At 50.7% G+C, this 22,715-nt stretch overlaps 1 protein-coding gene across 2 annotated transcripts; it reads left to right on the top strand.

Annotated features, from left to right (window-relative positions):
- The first annotated feature begins 12,385 nt into the window (after positions 1-12,385).
- TUFM (Tu translation elongation factor, mitochondrial) lies at positions 12,386-16,491 on the top strand. Of its 2 annotated transcripts, none has more exons than XM_009196222.3 (10): positions 12,386-13,193; positions 13,306-13,500; positions 13,804-13,970; positions 14,229-14,333; positions 14,422-14,586; positions 14,733-14,865; positions 14,950-14,970; positions 15,183-15,334; positions 15,423-15,542; positions 16,129-16,491. In XM_009196222.3, the coding sequence occupies exons 1-10, from the start codon at positions 13,142-13,144 to the stop codon at positions 16,300-16,302; spliced, it is 1,284 nt and encodes a 427-aa protein (XP_009194486.1). In that variant the 5' UTR covers positions 12,386-13,141; the 3' UTR covers positions 16,303-16,491. The 2 variants fall into 2 exon arrangements, with proteins under 2 accessions (XP_009194486.1, XP_003916770.1); XM_003916721.4 differs by having other exon boundaries at positions 14,950-15,054.
- Positions 16,492-22,715: the final 6,224 nt, after the last annotated feature.

Raw genomic sequence — 22,715 nt, 5'->3', positions numbered from 1 at the left:
ACCCCATCTCTACAACAAATGCAAAAAAATTAGCCAGGTGTGGTGGCCCATGCCTGTAATCCCAGCTACTCAGGAGGCTGAGGGACGAGAATGGCTTGAACCAGGGAGGCAGAGGTTGCAGTGAGCCAAGATCATGCACAGCAAGATCCTGTCTGTAAAAAAAAAAAACAAATAAATGATTTTTTTTTTTTTTTTTTTTTTGAGAAACAGTCTCTCTGTGTCACCCGGGCTGGAGTACAGTGGTATGATCTCAGCTCACTGCAAACTCTGCTTCCCAGGTTCAAGTGATTCTCATGCCTCAGCCTCCCGAATAGCTGAGATTACAGGCGTGCGCCACTAGGCCTGGCTAATTTTTGTATTTTTAGCAGAGACGGGGATTCGCCATTTTAGTGAAGCGGGTCTCGAACTCCCAGCCTCAAGTGATCTGCCCGACTTGGCCTCCCAAAGTGCTGGGATTACAAGCATGAGCCACTGTGCCCAGCCAAATAAATAAAATTTTAAAAATAATTTGGCTGGTCTTTGTCCCAGGTTCCTGGCATAGAGCCTCCAAAACACTTGGAAATTCCTGAGTCATAGAAATGTCTGTTATTCAGAAGTTCCTTATGTAACACCTGAGTTTTTCTGTTTTTTGTTTGTTTGAGATGGGGTCTCACTGTCTCCCAGGGTGGAGTGCAGAGGCCCAATCTTGGCTCCCACTGCAACCTCCACCTCCAGAGTTCAAGCCATTCTCCCGCCTCAACTTCCCAAGTAGCTGGGATTGCAGGCATGGGCCACCACACCCAGCTAATCTTTGTATTTTTAGGAGAGATAGGGTTTCCCCATGTTGGCCAGGCTGCTCTCAAACTCCTAACCTCAGGTGAGCCACCCACACCTGCCTCCCAAAATGCTGGGATTACAGGCGTGAGCCACTGTGTCCAGCTAACACCTGAGTATTTGCTAATGAGGTGACTCATGGCAGGCCCTCAGTAGCTTCAGGATGGGGTCTGGTCACCAGAAAGACCAACCCTGTGATTAGAGGGTTGGGATTTTGAGCCAGCCCAACCCCCAGGGAGGGGAGGGGGCCCAAGGATAAGACCAATCACATGGTTAGTGATTTACTAATAAGAACTCCGGACACAACCTCAGTGGGTGTTCTGGTCAGCAAATGCATTGATGTGCTGGGAGGTGACATGCCCTGCTTCCACAGGGGAGAGGGCACGGGAGCTTGGTGGCCCGCTCTCCCAGCTCTCCCTGTGTGTCTTCATTGGCTGGCCCTGCTTTGTATTCTTTGTAAAGCTGTAATCCCAGGTGTAGTGCTTTCCTGCGTTCTATGAGTCATTGTTTTCATTTAAGTAAAATATACATGTGTAATTTACATCTTTACCATTTTTAAGTGTACAGTTAGGTGGTAATAAATACATTTATATTATTTTTTGCCTCTTCACCTCCCCCCCCACTCCCCATTATGAGCCATTCTTGTGAACTTTTGAACCTCATGGGGGACAGTGTGGCCTCCTCTGGGAAGCCATGCATGGGTGGTCCACCTAGGCCACCTCTCAACTACCTTTTTTTTTTTTTTTTGAGACGGAGTCTCACTCTGTCACCCAGGCCGGAGTGCAGTGGTGCAATCTCGGCTCACTGCAACCTCCAACTCCCAGGTTCAAGCAATTCTGCCTTAGCCTCCCAAGTAGCTGGGATTACAGGTGCACACCACGACGTCCAGCTAATTTTTGTATTTTTAGTACAGACGAGGTTTCACCATGTTGGCCAGGCTGATCTCGAACTCCTGATCTCAAGTGATCCGCCCACCTCGGCCTCCCAAAGTGATGGGATTACAGGTGTAAGCCACCATGCCCGGCCTCAAGTACCTTTTACTTAGTAGCTTTTGTGTGACATTCACCAAGTGCTTCCAGTTGTGATGTCTCCCATCGCATCAGAGTAACATGGGTGTGACGGGAGCCCTGGGTTTGGAAGCACACTCAGGGTTGGCATGCAGGGACTTGGGGAGGCAGGGGGCAGAGTAGAAGTTGGTGCAGTGGTCCACAAGAGGGCTGATGTTGGCCTGGCTCTGGCGATGTAATGGGGTTGGTGCCAAGGGATTTAACCAGAGAGACTTCCCAGGCTCTTGGGAAGAGTGAAGAGTGAAGGATGCCTTTGAGTTTCCACTGAGGAAGGATTTATTCAGTGGCACCAAGGACAGTGTGCTGGGACCTAGTCCTTAATGTGCCACTAAGTTCCTAACTAGCACAGTACTCATTTCCATTGCACCAGACCCCATCCTCCTCTTAGAAGTTTTAGAGCTACAAGAAATCTTAGAGATCATCGTATGATTTAACCTCCACCCCCAATTTGCAGATAATAAAGCTGAGGGCCAAGAAGGTACAGCGACTCATCTTTATTTATAAAAATGAACATGAATACAAAATTTGCTTTCCATTGAAAACCTCAGGAAACTTACTAAGCCCAAGGCAAATGCTCAACTGAAATGATTCAATAAATAATTCCTCCAACAAATACTGATTCACTTAAGCATTAGGCATTGTAGTTTTTTTTTGTTTGTTTTGTTTTGTTTTTGAGACAGAGTCTCGCACTGTTGCCTGGACTGGAGTACAGTGGCGTGATCTGGGCTCACTGCAATCTCCGCCTCTGGGTTCAAGTGATTCTCCTGCCCCAGCCTCCCAAGTAGTTGGGATTACAGGCGTCTGCCACCACCACCAGCTTTTTTTTTTTTTTTTTGATTTTTAGTACAGACAGGGTTTCACCATGTTGTCCAGGCTGGTCTTGAACTCCTGACCTCGTGATTCACCCACCTTGGTCTCCTAAAGTGCTGGGATTACAGGTGTGAGCCACCGCACCCGTCCTTTTTTACTCTTAAGAACAATGCCGGCCGGGCGCGGTGGCTCAAGCCTGTAATCCCAGCACTTTGGGAGGCCGAGACGGGCAGATCACAAGGTCAGGAGATCGAGACCATCCTGGTTAACACGGTGAAACCCCGTCTCTACTAAAAAATACAAAAAAAAAACTAGCCGGGCGAGGTGGCAGGCGCCTGTAGTCCCAGCTACTCGGGAGGCTGAGCCAGGAGAATGGTGTAAACCCGGGAGGCGGAGCTTGCAGTGAGCTGAGATCTGGCCACTGCACTCCAGCCTGGGCGACAGAGCTAGACTCCGTCTCAAAAAAAAAAAAAAAAAAAAAAAAAAACAATGCCAGCCGGGTGCAGTGGCTCACGCCTGTAATCCCAGCACACTGGAAGACCGAGGCAGGCGGATCACAAGGTCAGATCAAGAACATCCTGGCTGGCCGGGCGCGGTGGCTCACGCCTGTAATCCCAGCACTTTGGGAGGCCGAGACGGGCGGATCACGAGGTCAGGAGATCGAGACCATCCTGGCTAACACGGTGAAACCCTGTCTCTACTAAAAATACATTTAAAAAAGTGAGTCGGGCGTGGTGGCGGGCGCCTGTAGTCCCAGCTACACGGGAGGCTGAGGCGGGAGAATGGTGTGAACCTGGGAAGCGGAGCTTGCAGTGAGTGGAGATCGCGCCACTGCACTCCAGCCTGGGTGACAAAGCAAGACTCTGTCTCAAAAATAAATAAATAAATAAATAAATAAAAAATAAAAAAGTAAGTTCTTACTGCCATGAGCTGGTGAGATGGGAAGAAAACAAGCAAACTAGAAAGATAATTTTGGGCATATAGATGCTATGAAGAAAATCAAGGTAGAAACAATCATGGGGGCCAGGTGCAGTGGCTCACGTCTATACTCCCAGCAATTTGGGAGGCAGAGATGGGCAGATCACTTGAGGCCAGGAGTTCGAGACCACCCTGGCCAACATGGTGAAACCTCGTCTTTACTAAAAATACAAAATTAGCCGCGTATGGTGGCACTTGCCTGTAATCCCAGCTACTTGGGAAGCTGAGGCATGAGTGTTGCTTGAATCTAGGAGGTGGAGGTTGCAGTGAGCTGAGATCACCCCACTGCACTCCAGCCTGGGTGATGGAGTGAGACTCTGTCTCAACAATAAAAAAAGAAACAATCATGGAATGTTTGCAAAATGAAAGGGGGGCCAGTGTGGGCCAGGCATGGTGTCTCACACCTGTAAGCTACCTTCAGAGGCCAAGGTGGGCAGATCACCTGAAGTCAGGAGTTCGAGACCAGCCTGGCCAACATGGTGAAACCCCGTCTCTACTAAAAATACAAAAATTAGCAGGGTGTGGTAGCAGTCATCTGTAATCCCAGCTACTTGGGAGGCTAAGGCAGGAGAATCGCTTGAACCCGGGAGGTGGAGGTTGCAGTGAGCTGAGATTGTGCCACAGCACTCCAGCCTGGGCGACAGAGGGAGACTCTGTCTCAAAACAAAAACAAAAATGAAGGGCCATTGTGGCCAGGGGAGTGAAGGAAATGAAAGTTGTACTGTATGGGTTCAAAGAGGTGGACAGGGGCCAGATTATGCAGGCCTTGTGGGACACACAGAGAATTTTATTATTATTGTCATTATTATTTTGAGACAGGGTCTCCTTCTGTTACCCAGGCAAAAGTCCAGTGGCTTGAGCACAGCTCAATGCAACCTTGAACTCCCAGGCTGAATTGATCCTCCTGCCTCAGCCTTCCAAGTAGTTGGGACTCCAGGGGTGCACTACCACGCCCAGCTAATTTTTCTACTTCTTGTAGAGACGGGGTCTTGCCATGTTGCCCAGGCTGGTCTCAAATTCTCGGGCTCAAGCAATCCACCCTCCTTGGCCTCCTAAAGTGCTGGGATTACATACAGGCATGAGCCGCCATACTTGGCCTTATTATTTTTTTAGTAACAGTTTTATTGAGATATAATTCACCTATCATGATTGAGATACAAATCGCCCACTTAAAGTAGGAACTTGGATTTTATTCCAAGTGCAGTGAGGAGTCATTTAGGGAGGATTCATTTATGGTCAATATTTTACTTATATTATTATTTTTGTTAAGACAGGATCTTGCCCTGTCACCCATGCTGAAATGCAGTGGTGTGATCACAGCTCATTGCAGCCTCGACTTCCTGGGCTCAAGTGATCCTCCCGCCCCAGCCTCCCACAGAGCTGGAACTACAGGTGCCTGCCACCATGCCCTGCTAATTTTTCAAATTTTTTGTAGAGATGGAGTCTCGCTACGTTGCCCACGCTAGTCTTGGAACTCCTGGGCTCAAGTTATCTTCCCACCTTGGCCTCACAAAGTGCTGGGACGATGCACATTTTAAAGACTGATCTGGCCGGGCGCGGTGGCTCAAGCCTGTAATCCCAGCACTTTGGGAGGCCGAGACGGGCGGATCACGAGGTCAGGAGATCGAGACCATCCTGGCTAACATGGTGAAACCCCGTCTCTACTAAAAAAATACAAAAAACTAGCCGGGCGAGGTGACAGGCGCTTGTAGTCCCAGCTACTTGGGAGACTGAGGCAGGAGAATGGCATAAACCCGGGAAGCGGGGCTTGCAGTGAGTTGAGATCCGGCCACTGCACTCCAGCCTGGGCGACAGAGCGACTCCGTCTCAAAAAAAATAAAAAATAAATAAATAAAGACTGATCTGGCTGCTGCATGGAGAATGGATGTGAAAGGTATTGGGGGCTGGGCGTAATGGTTCACATTTGAAATTCCAGCATTTTGGGAAGCTAAGGTGGGAGGATTGCTTGAGCCAGAAATTTGAAATTTGTTTGAGCCCAGAAATTTGAGACTAGCCTGGGCAACATAGGGAGACCCCATCTCTACAAAAAAAAAAAAAGGGGGTGTGTGGGCGCCAGACATAGTGGCTCATGCCTGTAATCTCAGCACTTTGGGGAGGCTGAGGTGGGTGGATCATGAGGTCAGGAGTTCGAGACCAGCCTGGCCAGCATGGTGAAACCTTGTCTGTACTAAAACTACAAAAAATTAGTTGGGCATAGTGGCGCACGCCTGTAGTCCCAGCTACTTGGGAGGCTGAGGCAGGAGAATTGCTTGAACCCGGCAGGCAGAGGTTGCAGGTTGCAGTGCCCGGCCAATATATGTTTTTTGTTTTTGTTTTTGTTTTTTTTTTAGACGGAGTCTTGCTCTGTCGCCCACGTTGGAGTGCAGTGGCACAAAATCGGCTCACTGCAACCTTCGCCTCCTGGGTTCAAGCGATTCTTCTCCCTCAGCCTCCCGAGTAGCTGGGGCCACAGGTGTGCACCACCATACTCAGCTATTTTTTGTATTTTTAGTAGAGACAGAGTTTCACCATGTTGGTCAGACTGGTCTTGAACTCCTGACCTTGTGATCCACCTGCCTCAGCCTCCCAAAGTGCTGGGGTTTCGGGGGGGGGGCCCCGGCCCCGGGTTTTTTTTTTTTTTTTTTTTTGAGACGGAGTCTCGCTCTGTCACCCAGGCTGGAGTGCAGTGATGCGATCTCAGCTCACTGCAAGCTCCGCCTCCCGGGTTCATGCCATTCTCCTGCCTCAGCCTCCCAAGTAGCTGGGACTACAGGCGCCTGCCACCATGCCCAGCTAATTTTTTGTATTTTTTAGTGGAGGCAGGGTTTCACCATGTTAGCCAGGATGGTCTTGATCTCCTGACTTTGTGATCTGCCTGCCTTGGCCCCCCAAAGTGCTGGGATTACAGGCGTGAGCCACCGCGCCTGGCCCCAATACATGTATTTTTTTTAAAAAAAGAAGGCGGCCAGGCGCACTGGCTCATGCCTGTAATCCCAGCACTTTGGGAGGTTGAGGCAGGTGGATCACAAGGTCAGGAGCTCAAGACCAGCCTGGCCAACACGGTGAAACTCCATCTCTACTAAAAATACGAAAAAATTACCCAGGCGTGGTGACAGGTGCCTGCAATCCCAGCTACTCTGGAGGCTGAGGCAGGAGAACCGCTTGAACCCAGGAGGCAGAGGTTAGAGTGAGCCGAGATCATGCCATTGCACTCCAGCCTGGGTGACAGAGCAAGACTTCATCTTGGAAAAAAAAAAAAAGAAGAAGAAAGGCATTGGGAAAGAGAACAGAAGCCAGGAGACCCGCTGGAGAGCTCCTGAGGTAGTAACCTGGATGAGAGATGATCCCGATTGAACCAGTGTTGACAGAGATAGTGAGACGTGGTCACACTGAGGATTCCGTTTGGAGAATCAGAACTGGGGAGGGGCGTAGGTGTGGGGAGAGGGGAGGGGAGAACAGTGGTGCCCCACGTTCAGATGTATAAGGAGAGTGGGAGGAAGTGGAGAGTCCTGTTTTGGATTTTTTTTTTTTTTTTTGAGATGGAGTCTTGCTGCGTCGGTAGGCTGGAGTGCAGCGGTGCGATCTTGGCACACTGCAACCTCCACCTCCCAGGTTCGAGCAAGTCTCCTTCCTCACCCTCCCGAGTAGCTGGGACTACAGGCAAGTGCCACCTGCCCAGCTAATTTTTGTATTTTTTTAGTAGAGACGTGTTGGCCAGGATGGTCTCAATCTCTTGACCTCGTGATCCACATGCCTTGGCCTCTCAAAGTGCTGGGATTGCAGGCACCATGTCCGGCCCTTTTATTTTTCAGATGGAGTCTCGCTCTGTCGCCCAGGCTGGAGTGCAGTGGCATGTTCTCGGCTCACTGCAACCTCTGCCTCCTGGGTTCAAGTGATTCTCCTGTTTCAGCCTCCCAAGTAGCTGGGACTATGGGAGTGTGCCACCACCCCCAGCTAATTTTTTGTATTTTTAGTAGAGATGGGGTTTCACCATGTTAGCAATGATGGTCTGTCTCCTGACCTCGTGATCTGCCCACCTCGACCTCCCAAAGTTCTGAGATTACAGGCATGAGCCACCACACCTGGCCCTTTTTGTTTTAGAGACATGGTCTGGCACTGTCACACAGGCTGGAGTGCAGTAGTGCTATCATTGCTCACTGCAGCCTCAAATTCCTGGGTTCAAGTGATCATCCTGTCTCAGCCTCCCTAGTAACTGGGATTATACAAGCATGTGCTGCCATATCTGGCTAATTTTTTTATGTTTGTAGAGAAAAGGTCTCACTATTTAGCCCAGGCTGGTCTCTAACTCCTGGTCTCAAGCAATAGCAGAATTGGTTTCAGTGCCCCCAGCAGTAGCTATTACAGACGAGTCTAAATCCTGGCATGTAGCATTTGATGGTAGTGACAGTAGCAGCAGTTTTCTTATCAGGTCAGATCAGTTCTATGGCTTGGAATTATCCAGCTAGCCCCACAATTCTGTAAGCTGCCTAATACCCTTAACAAATCCCTCTTCTGCTTAACCCAGCCAATGTAAAATCTGTTATCTGTAAATCAAGACTTCTGACTGAGCCATTCACTAATACAGAGGATGCTACGGTCAACAGCTCTATAAAATTTTCTCCCTTTGGGCTCTTTTCTGAACACTGTGTTTCTCAAACTCTAGCCATTCGTTCACTACCTTCCAAAAAATTTGCCATATATTCATACCACCCATAATAGTTTTTGTTTTATTTTTGAGACAGAGTCTCACTCTGTCACCCAGGCTAAGTGCAATGGCATGGTATCGGCTCACTGCAACCTCCGCCTCCTGGGGTCAAGCAATTCTCCTGCCTCAGCCTCCTGAGTAGCTGAGATTACAGGCGTGCACCATGCCCAGCTAATTTTGTATTTTTAGTAGAGACGGGGTTGCACCATGTTGGCCAGGCTGGTCTCGAACTCCTGACCTCAAGTGATCTGCCCACCTCGACCTCCCAAAGTGCTGGGATTAAGGGAGGAGACCACCCCTCATATTGTCTTATGCCCAATTTCTGCCTCCAAAGAAAGAAGTAAAAACTAAAAGGCAGAAATGAAATCCACAGGCAGACAGCCTGGCACCACACCCTGGGTCTAGCAGTTAAAGATCGACCCCTGACCTAATTGGTTATGTTATCTATAGATTACAGACACTGTATAGAAATGCACTGTGAAAATCCCTATCTTGTTTTGTTGTGATCTAATTACTGGTGCATGCAGCCCCCAGTCACGTACCCCCTGCTTGCTCAATCAATCATGACCCTCTCAAACGCACCCCCTTAGAGTTGTGAGCCCTTTAAAGGGACAGGAATTGCCCACTCGGGGAGCTCGGCTCTTGAGACAGGAGTCTTGCTGATGCCCACAGCCGAATAAACCCCTTCCTTCTTTAACTCGGTGTCTGAGGAGTTTTGTCTGCGGCTCATCCTGCTACAGGATTATAGGTGTGAGCCATTGCACCCAGTGCACCCATAATATTATCTACCAAACAGTATTCTTTTAAGTTGATTTGTTTTTTAAAACGTGATTATTTACTTATGCCAGTTTTTTTTCAAGCTAATACATATTAAAATAAATATAGCACCACAATGGCCGGGCGTGGTGGCTCACGCCTCTAATCCCAGCACTTTGGGAGGCCGAGGCAGGCGGATCACGAGATCAGGAGATCAAGACCATCCTGGCTAACCCCGTGAAACCCCGTCTCTACCAAAAACACAAAAAATTAGCCGGGCATTGTGGCAGGTGCCTGTAGTCCCAGCTACTCGGCAGGAGAATGGAGTGAACCCAGGAGGCGGAGGTTGCAGTGAGTCGAGATCGCACCACTGCACTCCAGCCTGGGCGACAGATAGAGGCTCCGTCTCAAAAAAAAAAAAAAAAAAAAAAAAATAGCACCACAAAAATAGAAACCATTAATTCAAATATCACTCCCAAAAAACTCACAACTTGCTAGTGGCCAATAGTGTCTTAGGATAAATTCCTACTAGAGTGAAGTGACAGGTACAGAGTAGAAGCAAAGAAAACCCTTTTAGGCTGGGCACGGTGGCTCATGCCTGTAATCCCAGTGCTTTGAGAGGCCAAGGTGGGCGGACCGCTTGGGCCCCGGTGTTGGAGACCAGTCTGGCCAACATGGTGAAACCCCATCTCTACAAAAAATACAAAAATTAGCCAGGCGTGGTGGTGTATGCCTGTAATCCCAGCTACTCGGGAGGTTGAGGTGGGAGGATGGTTTGAGCCTGGGGAGGCTGAAGCTGCAGTGAGCTGTGACTGCCCCACTATGCTCCAGCCTAGGAGACACACAGCAAGGCTCTGTCAAAAAAAACAAAAACAGCCGGGCGCGGTGGCTCACGCCTGTAATCCCAGCACTGTGGGAGGCCAAGGCGGGCGGATCACAAGGTCAGGAGATCGAGACCACGGTGAAACCGCGTCTCTACTAAAAATACAAAAAACTAGCCGGGCGCGGTGGCGGGCGCCTGTAGTCCCAGCTACTCAGGAGGCTGAGGCAGGAGAATGGCAGGAACCCGGGAGGCGGAGCTTGCAGTGAGCCGAGATCACGCCACTGCACTCCAGCCTGGGCGACAGAGCGAGACTCCGTCTCAAAAAAAAAAAAAAAAAAAACACAAAAACAAAAACAAAAACAAAACCCGTGTATACTACACACGATACCAGCCTTTCCTAAGCGGAGCTGATTGATTGGAGGGCCAGGAGGAGAGAAGTCTTAGCAAGTTCTTCACTTTATCTGAGCAGTAAAATGCTAGTTAAATTATATACAGTCTGGCCGGGCATGGCGGCCCACATCTATAATCCCAGCATTTTGGGAGGCCGAGGTGGGCGGATCACTTGAGTTTGGGAGTTCAAGACCAGCCTGGCCAATATGGCAAAACCCCATCTCTACTAAAAATACAAAAATTAGCTGGGCGTGGTGGCAGGCGCCTATAATCCCAGCTACTAGGGGGGCTGAGGCAGGAGAATCACTTGAACCGAGCAGATGGAGGTTGCAGTGAGCCGAGATTGTGCCACTGCACTCCAGCTGGGCAAAAGAATGAGACTCTGTCTCAAAAGAAAAAATATATATATATATGCTACAGTGCAGTGTGCACGCTTTTTGGGGTTTAGCGGTGTTAGATTCCTTAATCACCCTGACCATCAGTTTTCATATCTGCAAAATGGGGGAAATAATAGATCCTACTACCCAGGGTAGGACTGGGAGCGCTGATGGTGAAACAATATGAATGCCTGAACATCATAAAGCTCTAGTTCAGAGTTTCTCAAACTCCTCTGAGTTTTCATTAAAAAATTTTTTTTGGAGACGGAGTCTCGCTCTGTCGCCCAGGGTGGAGTGCAGTGGCATGATCTCGGCTCACTGCAACCTCCGCCTCCCGGGTGCAAGCAATTATTCTGCCTTAGCCTCCCGAGTAGCTAGGACTACAGGCACACACCGCGAAGTCCAGCTAATTTTTTGTATTTTAGTAGAGATGGGGTTTCACCATGTTGCCCAGGCTGTTCTCGAACTCCTCCTGAACTCAGGCAATCTGCCCACCTCGGCCTCCCAAAGTGCTAGGATTACAGGCGTGAGCTACCACGCCCAGCCAAAAAAATTTTATAGAGATGGGGTCTTTCTTGGCCGGGCATGGTGGCTCATGCCTGTAGTCCCAGCACTTTGGGAGGCCACGATGGGCGGACCACTTGAGGTCAGGAGTTCGAGAGCAGTCTGGCCAACGTGGGTGAAACCCCGTCTGTACTAAAAACACTAAAATTAGCTGGTCATGCTGGCACACGCCTGTAGTCCCAGCTACTCAGGAGGCTGAGGTGGGAGAATTGCTTCAACTCGGGAGGTGGAGGTTGCAGTGAGCCAAGATCGCCTCATTGCACTCCAGCCTGGGTGACAGAGTGAGACTCTGTCTCCAAAAAAAAAAAAAAAAAAAAAGAGATAGGGTTTTTCTCTGTCACTCAGAGTGGGGTGCAGTGTCACGACCATACCTCACCATAGCCTTGAACTCCTGAGCTCAGGCCATCCTTCTGCCTCAGCCTCCTGAGTAGGAGGGGCTACAGGTGCACACTACTGTGCCTGGCTAATTTAAAAACTTTTTTTTTGTAGAGATAGGGTCTCCTAATCTGCCCAGGATGGTCTTGAACTCCTGGCTTCAAACCATCCTCCCACCTCAGCCTCCCAAAGTGCTGGGACTATAGGCATGAGCCACTATGCCCAGCCTCCTCTGAGTTTTGGAAGGGTGTTTGTTACATAGCTTCCCAGTCTGTGCATAGACCCGACGGAATCGTATCTCCAGGGGAGGAATTAGGGAATCTTTGCAACAAACACTGTCCACTGGGTCTCAGGATCTGATGAGTTCCGAAACATAAATCAGGGTTAAGCAACCACAATTAACACTTTGGAGTGCCATGTGGAAGCTGCCATGAGATGATGGATGTGGAAGTTAAGGGACATTGACTACCCTCGCACTCAATTCATTCAACGTTCACTGCATGCTCCACCCTGTTAGGTGCTGGGGCCACAGACAGAATAAAGGAGACTCAGGCTGCCCTTAAAGGCTCCCCTAGCTGGCTCCTCATCCTTGGCTCCTCATCTGCAAAATTAGATGGGTGGGGTGATGCCCAAAGGAATTGCTCCTTAGGCTGCTGAGGGGCTACAGGGGTGGGCAGCGAAGCTGTCTGTCTTGTGGGCTCTGGCCCTGTGAGGTCTAGCAGTACAAGGTCCCCGCAAGCTGCCTGACCTCACGGGGCCCAACCCTGACTCCTACCCAGTTAATCTCCTCTCAGGGCCAGAGGTCAGGCTCTCCCTATGAAGTGGATACTACTATTCCCATTTTACAGATTAGAAAACAAAGCCTCAGCGGAGAGAGAGGTCACACTTCACCCCATCCCCGAAAGGCGTCCAGGACCTGGTCCCCTACCTCCAGCTGCGGCAGAAGGGGCCAGATATCTCGCAAGACCTGGGTAGCGAGTCGGACTCCAGACGACTCGGGGTCTCTCTCTGCCGGGCCCAGTTGGTTCCTGAGCAGTCGGAGCCGCAGCTGCCTCCCCGAGCCCGAGTCCCTCCCTCCGGGTCCGGCCTAGCCCGCCTGACTCCCATGCTGAGCACCTCCACAGCCCGTCGCCCTGACAACTAGTACGCCCATGAGCCTTCGCGGCGCCGGTGCTTTAGGGGACGCTCCCCAGTGCCCCCCGCGACCGCCAGAGAGAACTACGTTGCCCCTCAGCCCGTGAGGCCCGAGCGGTGGAAACCCTCTCCATCATTCTCCGCCCCCGAGACACCAGCCCCCTCCATGACGTCTTCATCCGCGCGCCCGAAGTAGGAGGAGACGGCCATAGACACTGGCGGCTAGAGGGGCCCGGACTTGCCCTCCCAGTCCTTACTTCCGTCGGAAGTGCCTTCCTGCCGCAGGCGCCCTTTCTCTGCTGCACGCTCGAGCTCCTGGGCCCCGTTCCCCGGTTCCTGGGACGCGAGTATGACCACAATGGCGGCAGCCACCCTGCTGCGCGCGACGCCCCACTTCAGCGGTGAGGGGTCGGGGAGGGCGATGGCGGCCCAGGAACACTTTGGGGGTGTGGTAGGTGGCTGGGTTCGGTCTGACCCCTGCCCTGCCTGACTCCCAAGCTTCGGTCCCGGCAGGTCTCGCCACCGGCCGGACCTTCCTGCTGCAGGGTCTGTTGCGGCCGCTGAAGACTCCGGCATTGCCTCTCTTGTGCCGCGGCCTGGCCGTGGAGGCCAAGAAGACTTACGTGCGCGACAAGCCACATGTGAATGTGGGTACCATCGGCCATGTGGACCACGGCAAGACCACGCTGACTGCAGCCATCACGAAGAGTGAGTGGGGTTGGGGCGTCCAGTAGCGCCTTATCTACTGATGGGACCTGGAGCCAGGGGGGCAAGGCTAGCAGAGTGTCTGCTGGAGGTGTTTACTGTGGCTCCAAGAGCAGAGGCTGTACCCCAAAGAAGTCACAGGGCAGACCCTTAAGGCCCCCTAACCTTTCTGACCCACAGTTATCTCTGCTGGAAGAGTTAGAGATTGGAGGAGGTTATGTAGGTGGGAGGGTTCAGGGGCGTGGTCTAAGCTCTGCCTCTAGCACTGGAACTTTAGCTGAGAGGTGTGTTCTCTTTCTCCTTTAGTTCTAGCCGAGGGAGGTGGGGCTAAATTCAAGAAGTATGAGGAGATTGACAATGCCCCGGAGGAGCGAGCTCGGGGTATCACCATCAATGCGGCCCATGTGGAGTATAGCACTGCCGCCCGCCACTACGCCCACACAGACTGCCCGGGTCATGCAGATTATGTTAAGGTGAGGGTTGCTGGGACACTGGAGACAGGGCCAGAAGCTGCCTCTTGTCAGGATAAATGTTAGGCTTGTGGGGAGGAGATTAAAATATTCAGTGTTTGGATATGAGATGGCAGGTTTGTGGCCATGGCCACTCAGAATGGGTGGTGAGGAGATGATAGAGAAAGGTGGGCCTGAGATTCTAACTGCTACACTTGCCTATATGGATGTGGACTGAAGAGCTCTTTGAACTTGGCTGTTTCCTCTCCTCCTCCTCCCCAGAATATGATCACAGGCACTGCACCCCTCGACGGCTGCATCCTGGTTGTAGCAGCCAATGACGGCCCCATGCCCCAGACCCGAGAGCACTTATTACTGGCCAGACAGGTACTCAGAGCCTGGGTAAAGGTGCAGAGGGGAAGAGTGGGGAGTTGGGCCCCTCTGTATACTGTCCCTGTCTCTCTGCTGTCTACAGATTGGGGTGGAGCATGTGGTGGTGTATGTGAACAAGGCTGACGCTGTCCAGGACTCTGAGATGGTGGAGCTGGTGGAGCTGGAGATCCGGGAGCTGCTCACCGAGTTTGGCTATAAAGGGGAGGAGACCCCAGTCATCGTAGGCTCTGCTCTCTGTGCCCTTGAGGTGAAGGCCGGGTCAGGCAGGGTGGCTGCTGCAGAGGGTGGGGCTAGATGGGCACCCAGAGCTCTGCTTTGTGTCTGGGAAGTGGCTCTTGATAATCGAGGGGAGTAGAATGGGGATTTCAGAGTCCTGTCGCTTCCCCTCAACAGGGTCGGGACCCTGAATTAGGCCTGAAGTCTGTGCAGAAGCTACTGGATGCTGTGGACACTTACATCCCAGTGCCCACCCGGGACCTGGAGAAGCCTTTCCTGCTGCCTGTAGAGGGGGTGTTCTCCGTCCCTGGTGAGGACTCTGCCTGTTCCCACGCACTCTCTCTAGCAGCAGCCTAGCTCGGGGTCCCTGATGTCCTGTCTTATTCCCTCTCAGGCCGTGGCACTGTGGTGACAGGTACGCTAGAGCGTGGCATTTTAAAGAAGGGAGACGAGTGTGAGCTCCTAGGACACAGCAAGAACATCCGCACTGTGGTGACAGGTACGGGAAGCCAGCCTGGGGACCAGGGGCTGACTGCAGGGTGGCCTTACCCCGGCAGATCCCTTGTACCTTCCCTCCATCTTACACTCGCCTTCCTTCTCCCCACTCCTTTTCCCCTTCCCTCCTAGGCATTGAGATGTTCCACAAGAACCTGGAGAGGGCCGAGGCCGGAGATAACCTCGGGGCCCTGGTTCGAGGCTTGAAGCGGGAGGACTTGCGGCGGGGCCTGGTCATGGTCAAGCCGGGTTCCATCAAGCCCCACCAGAAGGTGGAGGCCCAGGTGAGGGTGACGGTGGGCAGGGCTGAGCCAAGCTGTCCCCAGCATTCCAGCCGAGGCCATCTCACCCTCATTGTTCACTCTCCTCCAGGTTTACATCCTCAGCAAGGAGGAAGGTGGCCGCCACAAGCCCTTTGTGTCCCACTTCATGCCTATCATGTTCTCCCTGACTTGGGACATGGCCTGTCGGGTTATCCTGCCCCCAGAGAAGGTACGGTGGGTGGGAGAAATGTAGGGTGGAGGGAGCACTTTTTATATCACCTTTGCTTCACTCATAGTTCCAAAGATACACTGTGACAACCCAAGTGACTTTATTTCCTTAGGTGGAAAGGGGCTGCTTGCCGCTGCTAGCCAACAGAAGGGGCATGGCCCATGGACTTAGGGGCGGGAGTCCTCATCCAGTGTGCCCTAAGCTGAAGCAGGTTAAAAGCTTAGCTCTGCCAGCATGTACCCACAGAAAGATTTCCTAGAAAAAGTCTCTTCTTTCTGAGAGTTTCACTATGTATGAAAGCTTAGGAAGTCCTGTGACCAAGAAACCTTCATAACCCACAACTTCTAGACATTTTTTCCTCAAGAACATACCTTAGGAACACTCATCACTGGTCTCTTTCATGTTTTCCTGTCTCAATATGCTGTTTGCATCTGCCTGACAGCCTGGGATGGATGACACTGTCCCCAGGCAGAACCATTCCCCTGCTGCATTCTCCCATGACTCTTAACCTCCGAGGTACCCAAAAAAAACTTAAGGAATGAAGGCATCCTGGAGGCCACGCATGATCCTTCTCTTCCTACTCTAGGAGCTTGCCATGCCCGGGGAGGACCTGAAGTTCAACCTAATCTTGCGGCAGCCAATGATCTTGGAGAAAGGCCAGCGTTTCACCCTGCGAGATGGCAACCGGACTATCGGCACCGGTCTAGTCACCGACACACCGGCCATGACTGAGGAGGAGAAGAACATCAAGTGGGGTTGAGTGCAGACCTCTGCTCAGCTTCCCTTGCGTGTAAGGCCTGTTCTAGCTAGGGCTCCCTCCTGCTTCCAGTGCCCCCTCATGACACAGGCTGCAACCCAGCAGAGGGCAGCTAGGTGGACATTTCTCCTGGTTGGAAGGGTCGGCCTGCCTGACTGGGGAGGTCAGTAAACTTCTGTGAATAGTAAGCCAGCCTGTGTCCTGTGTCCTTTGTGTGAATTGGAGAGGATAGGAGAGGACAAAAAGGGTGTTGAACCCGAGACAGATGGGGAGCTTGTGAGATCCCAGAGCAATTTTAATGGAGAAATCAAGTCCAGTGAGCTTAGGGATTGCCTAGACACAGTAGGATACTGTTGAATAGCCTCCTGGGAGATACTGGGAAAGAATGTTCTATCGCTCTGGAGCCAGCATGGCCTCAGCTCAGGTGCCAAACCCACCTTGTTTCCTCGGAATACTAAGTGAATGTCTAGCGTCCATTCACGTTCTGTGGGAATGGGGACCGGACAGGCATATCTCAGATGCTCTAGGTTTGCTTCCAGACCACCACAATAAAGCAGGTCACAAATTTTTTCGTTTCTCAGTGAAGTTATGTTTATATTATAGTTGACCCTTGAACAATGCAGGGCTTAGGGGTGCCAGCCCCCTTCCATGTAGCCACAAATCTACATATAATTTGTTTTTGAGATGGGGCCAGCTTTGTGCAGTGGCAGTATCATAGCCAATGACTCCATGACTTGAAATATAATCAGCATTGGCAATTTTTGACGGTCTCTATGGGGAGGCTGAACAAAGGGAAAAAAGGAAATACAGGGTCTCACTGTCACCCAGGCTGGGTGTGCGGTGGCACCATCCTAGCTCATTGCAGCCTCAGACTCCTGGGCTCAACCTTGGTCTTCCAAACTGCTGGGATTAGAGGTGTAAACTACCGTGGTCCAGCTCCTCACATACAACTTGACTCCCCCAAAACATAACTAGTAACCTGCTGCCAGCCAGAAGCCTCACTGATAGCATGCAAAAGCATACTTTGTGTGTTATATGTATTATACACTGTATTCTTCAAACTAGAGAAAGTGTTAAGAAAATCATAAGGAAAATATATTCCCTATCAAGTGGAAGTGGATCATCATAAAGGCCCTCATTGCTTCACGTTTCTTAGGAGGAGGCCAAAGGGAGATAGGCAGACTCGGTGTAACCTGTATTTGAAAAAATTCACATGTAAGTGGACCTGTGCAGTTTGAACCCCAATCACTCAAGGGTCAACTGTACACTACATTAAATGTGTAATGTCTAAGAAAACTTTATTTAAAAATACTTGAGCCAAGGCCGGGCACGGTGGCTCACGCCTGTAATCCTAGCACTTTGCGAGGCCAAGGCGGGCAGATCACCTGAGGTCAGGAGTTTGAGACCAGCCTGGCCAACATAGTGAAACCCTGTCTCTAATAAAAATACAAAAAAATAAGCCGGGCATGCTGGCAGGTGCCTGTAATCCCAGCCATTTGGGAGGCTGAGGCAGGAGAATCGCTTGAACTTGGGAGGTGGAGGTTGCAGTGAGCCAAGATCGCACCATCGCACTCAAGCCTAGGCAACAAGAGCGAAACTCCATCTCAAAAAAAAAAAAAAACTTAAGCTGAGATTGCGCCATTGCACTCCAGCCTGGGTGACAGAGCGAGACTTGTCTCAAAAAAAAAAGAAAAAAGCTTTTGACCAGGAGGCCGAGGCGGGCAGATCATGAGGTCAGGAGATCGAGCCCATCCTGGCCAATATGGTGAAACCCCCTCTCTACTAAAAATACAAAAAAATTAGCTGGGTGTGGTGGAGCATGCCTGTAGTCTCAGCTACTCAGGAGGCTGAGGCAGGAGAATCACTTGAACCCGGGAGGTAGAGGTTGCAGTGAGCCGAGATCGCACCACTGCACTCCAGCCTGGTGACAAGGTGAGACTCTGTCTCAAAAAAATAAAAAATAAAAAAATAAAATTAAGAAAAGAGGCCATGTGTGGTGCCTCACACCTATAATCCCAGCATTTTGGAGGCCAAGAGTTTCAGAGCAGCCTGGGCAACATGGCAAAACCCCATCTCTACTAAAATATAAAAATTAGCCAGGCAGGCCGGGCACGGTGGCTCATGCTTGCAACCTCAGCACTTTGGGAGGCCGAGGCGGGCAGATCACCTGAGGTCAGGAGTTTGAGACCAGCCTGGCCATTATGGTGAAACCCCGTCTCTACTAAAAGTAAAGAAAATTAGCTGGGTGTGGTGGCGGGCGCCTGTAATCCCAGCTACTTGGGAGGCTGAGGCAGGAGAATCACTTGAACCCGGGAGGCAGAGGTTGCAGTGAGCCGAGATCACAGCATTGCACTCCAGACTGGGAACAGAGTAAGACTCCGTCTCAAAAAACAAACAAACAAAAACTAGCTAGGCATGGTGGCTTGCACTTGTAGTCCCAGCTACTCAGGAGGCTGAGGCACAAGAATCACTTGAAGCCGAGATGCAGAGGATGCAGTGAGCCAAGATCATGCCACTGCACTCCAGCCTGGGCAATAGAATGAGACTCTGTCTCAAAAGAAAAGAAAAAGGCCGGTCGTGGTGGCTCATGCCTGTAATCCCAGCACTTTGGGAGGCTGAGGCGGGTGGATCATGAGGTCAGGAGTTCAAGACCAGCCTGGCCAACATGGTGAAACCCCATCTCTACTAAAAATAAAGAAAATTAGCCGGGTGTGGTGGCGGGTGCCTGTAATCCCAGCTACTTGGGAGGCTGAGGCAGGAGAATCACTTGAACCCGGGAGGCAGAGGTTGCAGTGAGCCAAGATTGTGCCACTGCACTCCAGCCTAGGTGACAGAGCCTGTAGACTCCCATGTCACTTTGGGAGGCCGAGATGGGCGGATCATGAGGTCAGGAGATCGAGACCATCCTGGCTAACACAGTGAAACCCCATCTCTACTAAAAAATACAAAAAACTAGCCGGGCAAGGTGGCGGGCGCCTGTAGTCCCAGCTACTCGGGAGGCTGAGGCAGGAGAATGGCGTAAACCCGGGAGGCGGAGCTTGCAGTGAGCTGAGATCCAGCCACAGCACTCCAGCCTGGGCGACAGAGTGAGGAGGCTCCGTCTCAAAAAAAAAAAAAAGGAAAGAAAAAATAAATTATAAAAAAGAATAAAGAAAATGACCACTTCTCTAATATGCAGGGAATAAACTATGAGTGGATTTTCAAAAACTTGGGAGTGATGACTGGCAAGGATGCCAACACCAAGCAAAGCAAGGCTCGGCAGAGGTTAACAGGCACCCCATCACAAATGCATCCAGACGAATGAATACACACCCAGGATGGCTAAGATTAGCTCCCAGAAGGGAGGGGCTCTTGGGCCCAATTTAAGAGCTGTTTTGGCCGGGCGCGGTGGCTCAAGCCTGTAATCCCAGCACTTTGGGAGGCCGAGATGGGCGGATCACGAGGTCAGGAGTTCGAGACCATCCTGGCGAACACAGTGAAACCCCGTCTCTACTAAGAAATACAAAGAATAGCCGGGCGAGATGGCGGGCGCCTGTAGTCCCAGCTACTCGGGAGGCTGAGGCCGGAGAATGGCGTGAACCCGGGAGGCGGAGCTTGCAGTGAGCTGAGATCTGGCCACTGCACTCCAGCCTGGGCTACAGAGCGAGACTCCGTCTCAAAAAAAAAAAAAAAAAAAGAGCTGTTTTGAGAAAATGCAAAACCTGATCTTTGACTCCAGAACAGAGGCAAACTAAGTGAAGCGGGTGAGAGCAGAGGAAGAGGGAAGAACTTTGCAAAAAGAACTGTCCAATGACAGGGCAGATTTGTCTTCTCCTCAGTGCTCAAGGCAAGGCTGCCAAGAGCTGCCAAGGGGAATTTCTGGCTGGCTGAAGGCTAAGTTCCCTTCCAACTTTTGAGATTTCTGCTCAAAGATGGTAAACATACAGTAGTCTCTGCCCTTATCCCTGGTTTCAGTTATCCACTGTCAACCTGGTCTGATTATTTCCGGAATTTTTTTTTTTTTTTTGAGACAGTCTCACTCTGTCACCCAGGCTGGAGTACAGTGGCAGGATCCTGGCCCACTGCAACCTCTACATCCTGGGTTTGAGTGATTCTCCTGCCTCAGCCTCCAAGTAGCTGGGATTACAGGCACCACCACCATGCCCAGCTAGCTTTTTATTTCTAGTAGAGATGGCATCTCACCATGTTGGCCAAGCTGATCTCAAACTCCTGACCTCAAATAATATACCTTCTTCGGCCTCCCAAAGTATGGGATTACAGGGGAACCACTGCACCCATCTGAGACTTTTTTTTTTTTTTTTTTTTCTGAGACAGAGTCTCACTCTGTCGCCAGGCTGGAGTGCAGTGGCACGATCTCTGCTCACTGCAGCCTCAAGCCATTCTCCTGCCTCAGCCTCCCGAGTAGCTGGGACCACAGGGACGTGCCACGATGCCCAGCTAATTTTTGTATTTTTAGTAGAGACAGGGTTTCACCATGTTGGCCAGGATACTCTCGATCTCTTGACTTCATGAACCACCCACCTCGGCCTCCCAAAGTGCTAGGATTACAGGTGTTAGCCACCGCGCCCGGCCTGGAATTTCCTATTTAACAGTTCAGATTTTAAGTTGAGCACCATTCTGAGTAGTATGATGAAATCTTTTGCCATCCTGCTCCATCCATCCTGTCAGGACGTGAACCATCCCTTTGCCTGTTAGTCACTTTAGCAGCCGTGCTGGTTATCAGACAGATCGTTACAGCACTGCAATGATTTGTGTTCAAGTAACCCTTATTTACTCAGTGATGGCCCTGAAGCACAAGAGTATTGTGCCTAATTTAGAAACTAAACCTCATCATAGACATAGGAAAAAACATAGTATACATAAGGTTTGGTACTATAGGCATCCACTGGGGAGCTCAGATCACATCCCCCACAGATACGGGTGGAGTGCTGTACAATCTGCAGTCTTTCCAGAAAGCATCAAAATGACTACTCAGCTGGGCGTGGTGGCTCACACCTGTAATCCCCAGCACTTTGGGAGGCCAAGGCAGAGCTGCTTGAGCCCAGGAGTTCAAGACCAGCCTGGCCAACATAATGAGACTCCGTCTCTTAAAAAAAAAAAAAAAAAAATGAAAGATTACTAATACTTGTCATATTTCACAGTAGATACCCGTCTCTCCATCTGCACTTCAAACATCCTGAGCCCAGCTGAAGCCTTGCAGCTCCTGCACCACCTCACATCCACCTGCTGAGTGCTCTTGGGACTCCAACTCTGCCCATTTTTAGCATCCAAGTGGCTACCACATAAAATCCTTTTTTTTTTTTTTTAACCTCTTTAATAACCCCTTTTCTCGTCCCCACCATGCACACCTATTACCAAGTTCCAAATCTGCATACGCTGGGATTCTTCCCCAATACTGTAGCCTTCACTCTTCCTGTCCTGGTCTTAGCCAGCTTTCTCTCGCTTTGGTGAGAGCTGAAACACCCCAGTCTACCACCAAGCACCAGCCACTTCCTTAAAATCCTGGAAAGGTGAAATCACCTCCATTTTATAGACAAGGAAACCAAGGTCAGGTCTCTGAGAAAATTCCCAACCTCCTTGAAAAACTACCTCTTCTGGAGCCTGAAGTCATTTCCACATCCCATGCTTCAATCTTTTTGTCCCACCCATAACGCCTAATTTCGCTCCTGCTCCCCAGTAAGCCCAGTTCCCAACCCATCCTTTCCCCTTTTCTCCCACTAACAGCTTCACCTTTACAGCTCTCATCCACAATGTCAGCTGCGCATCCATCAGGACTTTAATTACCATAAACATTCACCCTTCAACATAAAGAGGTGTATGTAATTCATGAGATACTCCTATTAGAAATGAAACTTTAAATCACACCTTGAGATGAGGCCAAGTTCAAGGTGAGAAAATAGTCACTAGACAGCTGGGTGAGCTATCTACGTAGCAGTTCCAGAGCGAGTCAGGGACAGCACCCTCAGGAACTGTGAAACTGCACAGTCCCATCCTGGGAAGGGGACTCCCATCTCACATGCCATCCGGTCATCCAGAACCTCAGTCATCAACTACGTAACTGCACAACATCAAGTCTGGAACCCACCTTCAAATCAATGGCACAAGACCCTGATCTGGCTCCCCATCATCCTAGATTTCAAAAACTGACCACCATTTTTTGAGTCTTGCTCTGTCACCAGGCTGGAGTGCAATGGAGTGATCTCAGCTCACTGCAACCTCCACCTCCCGGGTTCAAGTGATTTTACTGCCTCAGCCTTCCAAGCAGCTGGGATTACAGGGATGTCCCACCAAGCCTGGCTAATTTTTGTAGAGATGGGGTTTCACCAAGTTGGCCAGGATGGTCTCTATCTCATATTGACCTAGTGATCTGCCCGCCTCGGCTTCCCAAAGTGCTGAGATCACAGGTGTAAGCCACC

This window comes from Papio anubis, chromosome 18, assembly GCF_008728515.1.
Source record: "Papio anubis isolate 15944 chromosome 18, Panubis1.0, whole genome shotgun sequence".
In the NCBI taxonomy this organism is placed as follows: domain Eukaryota; kingdom Metazoa; phylum Chordata; class Mammalia; order Primates; family Cercopithecidae; genus Papio; species Papio anubis.
The sequence above is the reverse complement of the archived record's forward strand: the minus strand, read 5'-3'. Positions and strand labels throughout refer to the sequence as shown.